The following is a 12,736-nucleotide window of genomic DNA, read 5'->3' on the forward strand; positions in this document are numbered from 1 at the left end:
CTTATGGAAGCCCAGAATTTCAACAACTGCGTAAGCTAATACCAATTCAATGCGGAATTAAAGGTGAATGTAACATTGGTTTTCTAAGGGATAGACATATTTTAATTAGAATGACATTAAGGCAGGACTATCTTCATTTCTCATCAAAAACTCATTACATAAAGGATGGGATGGCTATCAATATCAACTTAGGTCGTTGATTTATGACTCAAAGTTTAGAGCGGATGAAGAAACACCCAAGACAATGGATTGGATTTCATTCCCAGGTCTACTGCCAACCTTTTTGTAAAGGAATGTCTATTTTCTATAGCTTCAGCAGTAGGTAAACCTATGCATCTAGACATGGAAACAATTAATAAAACTAGACCTAGTTGTGCTAGGGTGAAAGTACTAGTTGATCTACTTGCAGATTTGCCTAAAAAGGTGAGGATGGACATAGTCAACAAAGCTAAAGGAACAACAAGAACTGAATGGGTGAGAATTCAATATGACATGCTGCCTAAATATTGTAGACATTGTAAACTTCAAGGGCATGATCAATTTGAATGCTGGAGGATACACCCTGAACTATATGTGGAGAAGGATAATGATAAGCAAGCAGATACGGCTAAGAAACAGGACATAGGGAACTCACAGCCTATAATGATGTTATCTAGTGGAAAAGTTGTGGGTAATGTGAATGTTACAGCAAAAGAGCAATGGAAGGAAGTGAAAGACAACAAAGTTAGAAATGTAGTAAATCAAAATACTAGTCTCACTAATAATGGAATGGAGATGGCACCAGCTAAGCAGTTTGAAAACAATAACAACAAGGAGGGTACAAGCACTGTAGAGAGACAAGTAAAAGCATATAGCAACAGTGGTAAGGATTTGGTGGCAGTAGACAATGAAGATAATGATCATGTTCAAGTAGCTAACAAGTTTGCAATATTACAAGGGATGGATGAAGAGGAAGAACTTGTTAATCAATTGGCAATGATGGCAGCTAATGTAGCAACAAACAGTTCAGCACTTAATAACCAAGCATCTACAAAGCAAAAACCAAAAAATATGGTCAATAATGAGGGAAAGTTAAATTCAGCAGCACAAGCTTTTCATCTAAACTCATCGGGGATTAGTTCGACTAATGGTCTAGTCAATGGAAAGGAGGCATCAAAAGCAAAAAATGATATCGCACAATGGGTAGAAAGAAGCTTCAAGGATAAAACAGGAGAAGGAATAGTGAAGATCAATAAACCATGCAAGTAAATCCCATCACAAGATACATTAGTGAACAAGATACTTAATAAAAATCCAAATTCTCAAGCAGAAGGGTCAAAATCGTCTACATTTAAAGAAAGAGTGCAAGAATGTGGAGGCAGGCTATGAGAGGCACAAAGGGAATATGATTCAGAGGAGAACGAAGTGCCACTAGGAGCACAAGCGGATGAGGAACCAAATGAGAATGACAAAGAAGAAGATGAGCAAAGTGTAAATGGAGAGATCCATGCCAATGACAACAATACAACTGGTAATAATTTAATAAATGAAGGATCAGAAAATGTTGAGCACATCAATAATTTTCAGACAGCAGAAGTCACAGAAATTAGTAACTATGAAGGAAGAGGCCCAGAGGTAAATGATCCTGGAGGAACAGAAGATGATCAAGTTCAGAAATCACAAGAAGACCCACAAGGACACAACACAACAGAGAAGGGGAAACAACCAAAACAAAAAATAGAAATAGTAAATATTACTGTTACATTGGAGAAAAACCAGTTGCAGCTGTTAAAAAGAGGAGAAGAGAAAGCCTTGGTCCCTAAAAAGAATGCATTTGGAGCTACATCAGGAGGGAAGGAAGACAATGAAGAAGGAGAAGAACCTGGTAAATCATGATACGATATGGATTAAGAATCAACTACCCAACACCTTATGAATGCTGCAAGGAAAGGTGACTTATCACCTATGTAAGTGGAAAAGGCAAAATCAGCAGCAAAAGGAAAGAAAAAGCAACAAAAGGATAATTTTGCAGCACCAAAAACTGGGGTGCACACAAGGAGAACGCTAACTAAATCCAGCAATCAGTGATGAATGCTTTCATTTGGAATAAAAGGTCAGTCAACACACAGCAGGCCTTTGAAAGGTTGACAAAAATGCATAGGCAAAATCACTATGATTTTGTAGGATTAATGGAGCCAAAGCAACAAGCAAAAAAACTGGAAAGGTACAGAAACAAGATAGGAATTGCACAGGCAATTTCAAATGTTTCCAACAAGATCTGGGCTTTTATAGATGAGGTATTTGAGGTAACTGTTATGTACAATATGGTGCAACAATTAACACTAAGATTGTTTCATACTGAATCGCATGTGGAGTTTGTCCTAACATTGATATACGCAAAATGTGATGCAATTGAGAAGATAGAATTATGGGATTCATTATATGCAATGGCAAGGGATATGGAAGCACCATGGCTTGCAGGAGGTGATTTCAATATAATATGGGACGAAGAAGAGAAGTTTGGTGGCTTACCTGTGTCATTGAATGAAATTAATGATTTTCGACACTGCATCAACACTTGCAATCTCTTTGACCTTGGATTTAAAGGTAGCATATTTACATGGTGGAATGGGAGAGCAGAGGAAGACTGTATATTCAAAAGACTAGATAGATGTTTGGCCAATGTTGAGTTTCAGCAAACATTTCTAGGAATAGAGGTGCAGCATTTGTTAAAGACTGGTTCTGATCATAGTCCAATATATCTGAAGTGTGATATTGAGACTCCACCTGTAAAAAAACCTTTCAAGTTCTTGAATTTTTGGGTGGAACATGCGACTTTTAAAGATGTGGTGAATGAGAATTGGTCTGCTGATTTCAATGCAAATCCTTATATTCTTTTTAATCACAAGTTAAAAAAATTAAAGAAAGCCCTTTCATTGTGGAGTAAGGCTACATTTGGAGATATTTTCCAAAAGATAGCAAGTATGGAGGAGGTAGTGATGGTTCATGAAGCAGAATTTGAAGCAAATCCTACAGGGATGAACAGAGAAAGACTACAAAAGGTTCAGGCGAAATTGATTAAATGTCTTGCACTAGAGGAGAAATATTGGCAACAAAAGGCAGGCATGACTTGGTTCAAGGAAGGGGATAGGAACACAAAGGTCTTCCACGCACAAGTGAGAGGTAGGAGGAAGAGACTTCAGCTTAAAAGAATTCAAAACAATGGAGGAACCTGGATTGAAGAAGAATAAGAAATTGCAGAAGAAGCTATCAAATTCTACGAGGAACAGTTCATAGAAGCATCTACTCCTTCATCATTTGATATCGTAAAGCATGTTCCTAATATGATTAACACTGAGCAGAATGCAGAATTGATTAAGAAACCAACAAAAGAGGAAGTTAAAGTGGCAGTATTTGGACTTAATGGGGATAGTGCTGGGGGGCCAGATGGTATGACAGGAAAATTTTATCATTCTTGTTGGGACTTAATAGGGGATGACCTGTACGACATGGTCAGGGCTTTTTTCAATGGTCATGAGCTACCCAAATGTGTAACACACACAAACCTAGTTCTTCTACCAAAGAAAAAAGAAGTTACCACCTTTCCTGATTTAAGACCAATAAGCCTCAGTAATTTTTCAAATAAGGTTATATCAAGGGTGGTACATGAAAGGCTAGTGAAATTTCTCCCAAGTCTGATATCGGAGGGAGAGGCGGGTTTTGTTAAGGGAAGGAATATAGTAGAAAACATCCTTCTAACTCAGGAGATAGTGACTGACATTAGGCTTAGAACTAAGGCTGGACCTAATGTCATCCTGAAGCTAGATATGACCAAAGCTTATGATAGAGTATCTTGGCTATTCCTAACCAAGGTTCTAAGAAAGATGGAATTTACAGAAAGGTTTATAGGGATTGTCTTTGGATTAGTTTCAAACAATTGGTATTCTATTCTAATCAATGGTCAAGCTCATGGTTTCTTTAAGTCCTCAAGGGGAATAAAGCAAGGTGATCCTGTATCTCCAACTTTGTTTATATTGGCAACAGAAGCATTATCTAGGGGTCTCAATGCACTACATACTAACTTGTATTTTTGTGGATTTGGGATGCCAAAGTGGAATCCAAAGATCAATCATTTAGCGTATGCAGATGACATGATTATTTTCTCATCCTCAGATGAAACATCTCTGATCTGATTATGCAAGTGCTGAAGGCATATGAAGATGCATCTGGGCAGTTTGTTAACAAGACCAAATCAGTTGTGTACCTGCATCATTTAACAGACATGGAAGTGGTTAGCAAGGTGGAAAGGATCACAGGCATTCATAGGAATGATTTCCCTATCATATATCTAGGTTGCCCGATATTTTATGCAAGGAGAAAGCTGAAATTCTATCAGCCCCTAATTACAAAGGTAATGGACAAACTACAATCATGGCAGGGCAAGTTATTATCAGTAGGGGCAGGGCAGTTCTCATATCCCATGTATTGCAAAGCATGCCTATACATCTACTATCAGTTGTAAACCCTCCAAAGTATGTGATAAATAGGTTGCACTAATTGTTTACTCAGTTTTTCTGGAGCAGCACTGTAGGAGGAACTAGTAGGCATTGGGCTTCATGGAATACTTTATGCATGCCAGTTGAGGAAGGAGGAATAGGTTTCAGGTCACTGCATGATGTAGCAAAGGCATTATTCAGCAAGTTGTGGTGGAATTTCAGAACAAAACCAAGCCTATGGAGCTCTTTTGTATGTCAAAAATACTGTAAAAAATTAAACTCTGTAATTGTTCCGTGGAAAAGGGGGTCTCACATCTGGAAAAAAATGTTGGAATGAAGAGATCTGGTTGAACATCAAATCCTTTGGCAAACAAAAATGGGATTCTCACTATTCTGGTATGAAAACTGGATAGGTCTTGGGGCACTATATCTTTTAGTTCCTCAGGACTTTGGCATTGATGAAAATATACATAATGTACATGATGTTACCTTAGATGGTGAGTGGGATGTAGACAAGCTATTTCAAATACTTCCTGAAGACTTAGCAGTACACATTCTGGAGAAAATCAAACCACCTTCAACCATGCAGGTTCTTGACAGGCCCTTTTGGATGTTGGAAACAAGAGGATATTTCAGTGTTAAGTTAGCATGGGAGTATACGAGAAGAAGAGACGAACCAAAAATAGCTTATAGAAAGATTTGGGTAAAGGGATTGCCTTTTAAAATAGCATTTTTCATGTGGAAAATGTGGAAAGCAAAGCTACCTTTAGATGATTTCTTGAAAAGGGTAGGTTACTGCATGCCGTCAAAATGTTGGTGTTGTGTACAGCCTGACGAAGAATCTCTTCAACATTTGTTTTTTAGATCAGAAACAGCAAAGACAACTTGGAAGTATTTTCTATCGAGGGCAGGAATAGATGTGGAGGGACTTACATTGCACCAATCAATCACAAAATGTTGGACTGCAAATTTGTGCTTAAGGTTAAAACCAGTAATGCAAGCACTCCCCTCATGCGTAGTCTGGGAACTTTGGAAAAGAAGAAATAGTATGAAGTATGGGGAGGCGGTGACAACTAGCAGGGTGATTTATCAAATTTCATCAAATCTCCAGGCACTGGTGAAAGTGAGAAAGCCGGGGATGGACAGGGTACCTCACAAATGGCAAGATCTATTAGAAGTGATGGGAAATTTCACTCCTAAACTTAAGGTTACAAAAGTCATGTGGGAATTTCCAAGTGCAGGATGGCTAAAAGTTAATACGGATGGTGCATCGAGGGGAAATTCATGCAGGAGCTCAATAGGTTTTTGTATAAGAAATGAAAATGGTGATATAGTCAAGTCAGTAGGGAAAGAGATTGAGGAGACAACAAACACAGTAGCTGAAGCGAAGGCCATGGTAGAAGCACTAAGGTTCTGCAGATTTCAACAATACTCTCATGTATGGCTTCAAACTGACTCAATGTTATTAAAAAAGATAATGGATGGGATCTGGAAACCACCATGGATCATATCTGAGCAGGTATAGGAAATGATGCAACTAATGAATGGGGGAAATTACACAGTTACTCATATTCATAGGGAGGGCAACAAGCTGGCAGATCACTTGGCTAATTATGCTTTAGATAATGGAGAAATAGAATGCCAACAATTCTGGCATCTAGATGCACAGGGAAGGAGGTTGGTTAATGAAGATAAGCTGCAATGTCCAAATCTAAGGGTGAAGGTGAACAGGAGTTAGGAAGCAAAGAGAAAAGGAAGAGCAGGAGGCATAACTTAATCGACCAATATATTCAAATCCTAAGGGAGGAGGATATAATGGTTAGTATTTCTAACTTTCTTTTATCTAATGCAGGTTCCACTACAATGCTTATGCCACTCCATGCTGCAACTTTCGACATAACTGATGCAAAAAAACAAAAAACATCAATAATCGAGCACAACAAAAAAGACTAATGGCATGGCAACCCAACCAGCATGGGGTGAAAGCGTGCTTTTAGTTCATTGGATATACAACCAGCATGGTGCAAAAGTGTTTAATATCACACGCATGATTCAGTTACAAACAGAATCTGGGAATATTAAATTGGTTACTCCTCATTTCGAGCACAACAAGAAGCAAATGGCATTGGAAACACAACTAACATGTGCAGCAAATATGTTTTTCGAGAAAAGCAAGCAACAAAGGCCAATGTGTTATTAACGCATGCTTCAATACACTTTAGGATTAAATAATCTTTATGTGCACACAAGGTTTAAGGTGGAAGGCATGGCAGAAAACTCATTTTGTTGCTGGAGCTGGAGCTCACGTGCTTCCACAAAGCTCCAATCGATGAAGCAAGATCAACGCAACAAGGGGAAAACAAAAATCCAGATGCCATGCACAATAATCAAATAGTGTGTTGATTGTGTACACAGCAACTGGAATTGCTTGGGAACAATGAGCACGCAAATGGAACCATGCTTTAAGGCTTTTTCTGATTTATAATAATATTTTAATGTGCACACATGGTTTAATATGGAAGGCATGATAGACAACACATGATGTTGAGCAAAGGGATCACATGGAAAAGGCACTAGGTGTAGCTCACGTACTTCGAACCTGTATTGACTACTCAGCGTGTCGTGCAGCAAGGTGATGTAGGCTACGAGTAGATGGCGTGCAATAAATTAAGTGCAATGCTGCAACCAGCATGGAGGAACAGCTGATAGCAGCTGAAACGTGATGGAGGAACGACAGTTGCAAATGGATTTGCACGCCAAGACTAGTTAATAAAGGTACCTCGAGGAGAGCAAGTGAGTCTACTATGGAGAATGGAGGGAAATCGATATGGAAACAAAGTACATCATGCTTTAAAGAAGGAACGTGGCATTGTGCCTTTCACATGCACGTTCGTGGATGCAGAATTGTATTACAAAGTTTAATAGCCTTAATGTGACGTTAATGTTGAGTGCAACACTCAATTTTGATAATAGGATACTTGTTAAGTTCAAACTTTTTTTCTCTCTTTCAGTTCGTAGGATATCGTGACATTGTATTTCGTATTTTATATGGTTATAAATAAAACTAGCCTTAGGCGTTTGCCTAGCGGATTAAAAATAAAAAAAAATCAAATTAATCCTAACACATTAAATTAATTAACTCTAATTAAAACCAAATTAAACGAAAACTACCAAAATTCAAAGATTAAAATTAAAAGTGCAAAAGTACCATTTTTTGTGATTTTTTCCAATTCTTATAAAATAACTAATTTACTACTTAATTCAAAAACACAAAGTTAAATCCTAAATGCAAATGCAACATATTTTTATATTTTTTATTAGTTAATTAAAGTAAAAATGCACAAACAAATGCAAACAATTGACAGAAAATGCCACAAAAATCCACAAAATTGCAAATGATGAAAAAATTATTTTGTTTTGAATTTGTGGGAGTAATTCACATAGGGCAAAAATCATGTACTCACACCAGCCGACACAAACTCCAATCCAATTAACAATTATAATAGTTCATAATTAAGTCATTAATAATTGATAAATTCCCAAAATAGAGTGAAATAGAACAACTGCGGAAAATATACACAGCCCGACATCGGGGTTTCACCAGTCATGAGCATCTAAATATCCGACAAGAATATGAAAATGGACTACACAGTCTATTACAGAACTAGTACGAGGAAAGTAAGATAAAAGGGAGAAGCACTGGGCTGTGAACGCGGAGCATCTACCTAGTGAACTCTGAACCGCCTGCTGGAAGCAATCAGCACTCGCTAGCGGGACCCGAGGCTCCTGAATCTGCACACAGGGTGCATGGAGTAATGTGAATACTCCAACTCAGTGAGTAATAAAAGTAAAAGCAGCTGAGCGATAAGAAAACACGTAAAACACAGCGAAATACTATAAAAAGGCAGTGTAAAACCAATACAATGCAATAAAACAGTGAAAACTTGTAAAAACACCTTAGTTCAGTTTAAGCTTCTTTAAAACATCTTTTAACAGTTAAACGAGTGAATGAAAAGTGGTGAGAAAATATAAACACATAAAACCAACCCCTCGGGTAAATTACCAACATAATCAGCCCCTCGGGCTATCTCATAATCACTCGTATCAGCCCCTTGGGCAATAACATGGAACAACATCAGCTCATCGGGCTATATCACATATCACACTGGGTACTCGCGCTCACTGGCGGTGTACAGACTCTGGGAGGGGCCCCTAATAGCCCAAGCGCAATATCAAGCCATCTCGTGGCATAATCAAATAGGCTCTCGGTCTCATATCAAGCCACCTTGTGGCGTACAACTCAGGCCCTCGGCCTAATAATCATGAATCAACTCAATACCGTCGTGGCGCGCAGCCCGATCCCATAAGAACCTCACAACACAGGCCTTCGGCCTTACTAAGTCAGAAATCTGTAAAAGCCACTTGGGCACAGTAAAATATGATGCTCAGCTCAAAATATCATTTAAGATGTCAAAACAAAGTAAAACATGGCTGAGTTATGAAAACAGTAGAATATAGCATGACTGAGTACAAGTATAAAGTCAAAACGGTGAGGAATAGCAATAAAAATCCCCTAAGGGATCCAAAATAGTTGGCACGAGACCCAATTATGGCATTCAGCCCAAAACATGATGATAGCAAACCGTTTTCAATCAAATACGCGGTAAAACAGTCATACGGGACGGACTAGGTCACAATCCCTAATGGTGCACGACCCCACGCTCGTCATCTAGCGTGCGCGTCACCTCATAATAGCACAACAATGTGAAGTCCAGGGTTTCATACCCTCAGGACAGCATTTACAATCATTACTCACCTCAATCCGGTCCAAACTCTAGCCTGCAATGTCTTTGTCTCTCGAATCGGCCTACGGATGCTCCAAATCTAACCAAAATCAGTACATAACCATTAAAATATACTAAGGGAACAAAAATCACTCGAAAATAATCAAATTACAACACCAATCCCGAAATTAACTAAAACCCGACCCCCGGGCCCACGCCTGAGAATCCGATAAAATTTACATAAACGGAATCCTTATCACTCCACGAGTTCATCCATATCAAAAGTACCAAAATCCGACCACAAATGGCCCCTCAAACCCTCAAGTCAAGGTCTCCAATACCAAGCCCTAATCCCCAATTTTTAACCCTTAATTTCCATTAATTTCAAGCCAAATCAGTAAAATAATGCCATAGGATCGATTATTAGGTTCAAAAATCTTACCTCCAAATGTTACCCCTTGAATCCCTCTTTAAAATCTCCCCAAAAGCTCCCAATTCGACTTGAAAATGGTGGAACATGGCTGAAATTCGTGAAGGCAAGCTTATATAGCTTCTGGCCAGGGATTCCGCACATGCAGCCTCAAACTCGCACCTGCGAGACCGCACATGTGGTCCAGAGAGTCGCACCTGCGGAAATCACTTATCCGCATAAACTGCATCTGCGGTCAAATACTCGCACCTGCGCCATTGCAGGTGCGCTCAGCTCGCCGCATCTGCGGCTCCTGCCCTTCGCGTCCTTGACCGCATATACAGTCCTTTCTACGCATCTGTGGCATCGCACCTGCGGTCCCCAATCTGCAGGTGCAGAAATATTAGAAGCAGAAAATTCTGCAGCTCCTCCAAACTCCCCGTCAACTATCTGAATCCATCCCGAGGCCCTCGGGACCTCAACCAAACATGCCAACATATCCCATAACTTTATTCAAATTTGCTCCAATCTTCGGAATGCTCAAAACAACATCAAAACACCAAAATCACATCGAATTCAAGCCTAAGATTCCAAATACTTCCAAATTCCGCTTTCGATCAAAAAGTCTACCAAACCTCGTCCAAATGACCTGAAATTTTGCACACACGTCCCAAATGATATGACGGACCTACTGCAACTCCCGGAATTCCATTCTGATCCCTATATCAAAATCTCACCCATCAACCGGAAAACGCCAAAATTCCAACTTCGCCAATTCAAGCCTAAATTCACTCCGGACCTCCAAAACACATTCCGATCACACGCAAAACGTGTACCTTAAGACTAGTTGGATTTAAACGTGGACACATACTAGAAAAAATCTAAGCTCCCGTTTAGTTATAGATTTTGGCTTTTTCAGAAAAAATTTAAAAACATTGTTTCTTCATGGAATATGATTAGTTTTTGAAAAAAAAATATTTTAAAAAAATTCACGTTTCTAAAAATTGGTTTAGGATAATTTTTGGGTAAAACAATTTCTTCACTCAAAATTTTTTTTTATTCAAAAAAAAATATATGTCCAAATACAACTTCAACTTCCAAAAAATTATTTTTATTTCAAGTTTCAATATCCATTTTTTACTTAATTTGTGAGAGTGCTAAATCTTGTATCCTTATTTTGATCATGCCTTAGTAATCAGATTATGCATCCCAACTCGGCAAACACTAATCGCTCTTATAAATGATATCTTGATCTTATTTTAATCTACATATGATGTATTTCTAAAGTACTTCGTCTTACGTGTGACATATTACATAGAACAATCAATTGTTTTCCTATCAGTGAGACAAATAATATATGCAACTTTTATTAAAATAAATTTCTTATCTTATATATGTGTAAGGTGGCACTAATATTGTACTTATTATATTTACTAATTAGATAAATATTGAGTCAAATTAGTTTATCCAGCTTATAAACTTACTCAAAAATATTCTTATCCATTTTTGCATGATTTATTGGGTCTGTATCGTAATTGATTGAATTAAAAGTAATAGCATACAAGACTAAATTTAAAATAAATAAAATTAGTAGTATTAGACAACTAAAATTAAAAATAAATTCGTATACATAACTAAGATGAGAATAGATAAGCCATAAATGTAGACAAATGCATTAATGAGTCGTTTGGACACAACAAAATAATATTCTTGAAACAAAAAAAAAATAATGTAAACAATTAAATAGAAAGTCAAATAGTATTTGGTTTTCAAAGTCCAAACAATTAGGTAGTCAAGTTGGTAAATCTTATTTGATTTTGAAATTCTAAATTTTAAAACTTTTTACATAGTTTAAATAAGGAACACTTAATTATTAAAATTTTAGAATATTTCAAAGTCCTAAAAATTAGGAAAAATAAGTAAATGACAATTTTATCTAATATAGTGTATGATGTATAGAATAGATAGATAGATAGATTCACAAAAGTGCCATAACATATATTTTTTTTTAAATCGTAATATTGGTTATTAAGTTTTCAATATAAATAAATCTACTTTAAAATAATATCGCCTTCTACACCTATATGCTTCGGCTAGCTCTAGGGTTTCATGTAACCTAGCTAGGAGTATGGGCAGTGAAACAGTGATCTCTTGGTCCGATCTTCCCGACGAACTAGTCGGGAGGATCATAAAATGCCTTGTCGACAACCCTTTCGACGTCCTTCACTTTCGTGCAGTCTGCAAAACATGGTGTTCCTCAATTCCTCCTTTCAAAAGCAACTCTCCTGATTTATCTCTTCAATTACCCCTTCCACTCGATTTCCATCACCCGAATACGTTCCCCGACTTTTATCTCATCGAAAACACCGTTTATCTTTTCCAATTACCTCCTGATCGTGATACTTCGCCTTATTGTAGAGGCTGTTGGTTGGTCAAGATTGTTTGATCAAAAAGATGTTAAACCTTTTGATTAAACCAATCTTATGATTAGAAGAAGGGTGAATCTCAGTTAAGAATAATAAAATCTAGATCGAGTGGTAAAGGAAGTAAGCAAGATGAATGATAGTAGCTAATATGTTGGAATCAATCAAATGCTCATAAATGCGACAACCTAAATGCGCAATCAATCTAAATAAATACAGTCGGCACAGTCGAATGTCAGATCCAAGTGTGATGATCCCATGGCCAAATAATGAACTTTTGTTACACATCCGAATTGATTGAGGTGACTCAATTGAACATAACAAATCAAGTTGAAGAGTTCATCTAAAAGTATAATTATCCGTTCTGTACAACTATAAAAAAAAGAGTTACATATCTCTATAAGGGCATCTCGATGAGTCCAACAACATGAAAAATTGCTGAGAAATGGTGCCAAATCCAATAGGCAGATTGTACCTTCTTGGGATGTCAGTACGGAAGGAGAAGTGTTATAAGCTTTAGATCATGCAATATGGCCCTAAAGTCCTCTCAAACATTAAAGCTAATAATTAGGTACTTTAGCATATTAAATTTCTTAAAAATAGAAACTCGGGCAGACGACGGAGTAACTTTAACTATCCTAAGAT

At 37.6% G+C, this 12,736-nt stretch overlaps 2 protein-coding genes across 2 annotated transcripts; both read left to right on the forward strand.

Annotated features, from left to right (window-relative positions):
* Positions 1-342: 342 nt before the first annotated feature.
* Positions 343-1,875, forward strand: LOC138889211 (uncharacterized). Its single transcript, XM_070172481.1, has 2 exons — positions 343-1,244; positions 1,380-1,875. The coding sequence occupies exons 1-2, from the start codon at positions 343-345 to the stop codon at positions 1,873-1,875; spliced, it is 1,398 nt and encodes a 465-aa protein (XP_070028582.1).
* A 191-nt stretch (positions 1,876-2,066) lies between these two features.
* Positions 2,067-3,230, forward strand: LOC104243753 (uncharacterized). Its single transcript, XM_070172482.1, has one exon. It carries the CDS (start codon positions 2,067-2,069, stop codon positions 3,228-3,230), a length of 1,164 nt encoding a protein of 387 aa, XP_070028583.1.
* The last annotated feature ends 9,506 nt before the right edge of the window (positions 3,231-12,736 follow it).

Source organism: Nicotiana sylvestris, chromosome 4 (genome assembly GCF_000393655.2).
Source record: "Nicotiana sylvestris chromosome 4, ASM39365v2, whole genome shotgun sequence".
Taxonomy (NCBI): Eukaryota; Viridiplantae; Streptophyta; class Magnoliopsida; order Solanales; family Solanaceae; genus Nicotiana; species Nicotiana sylvestris.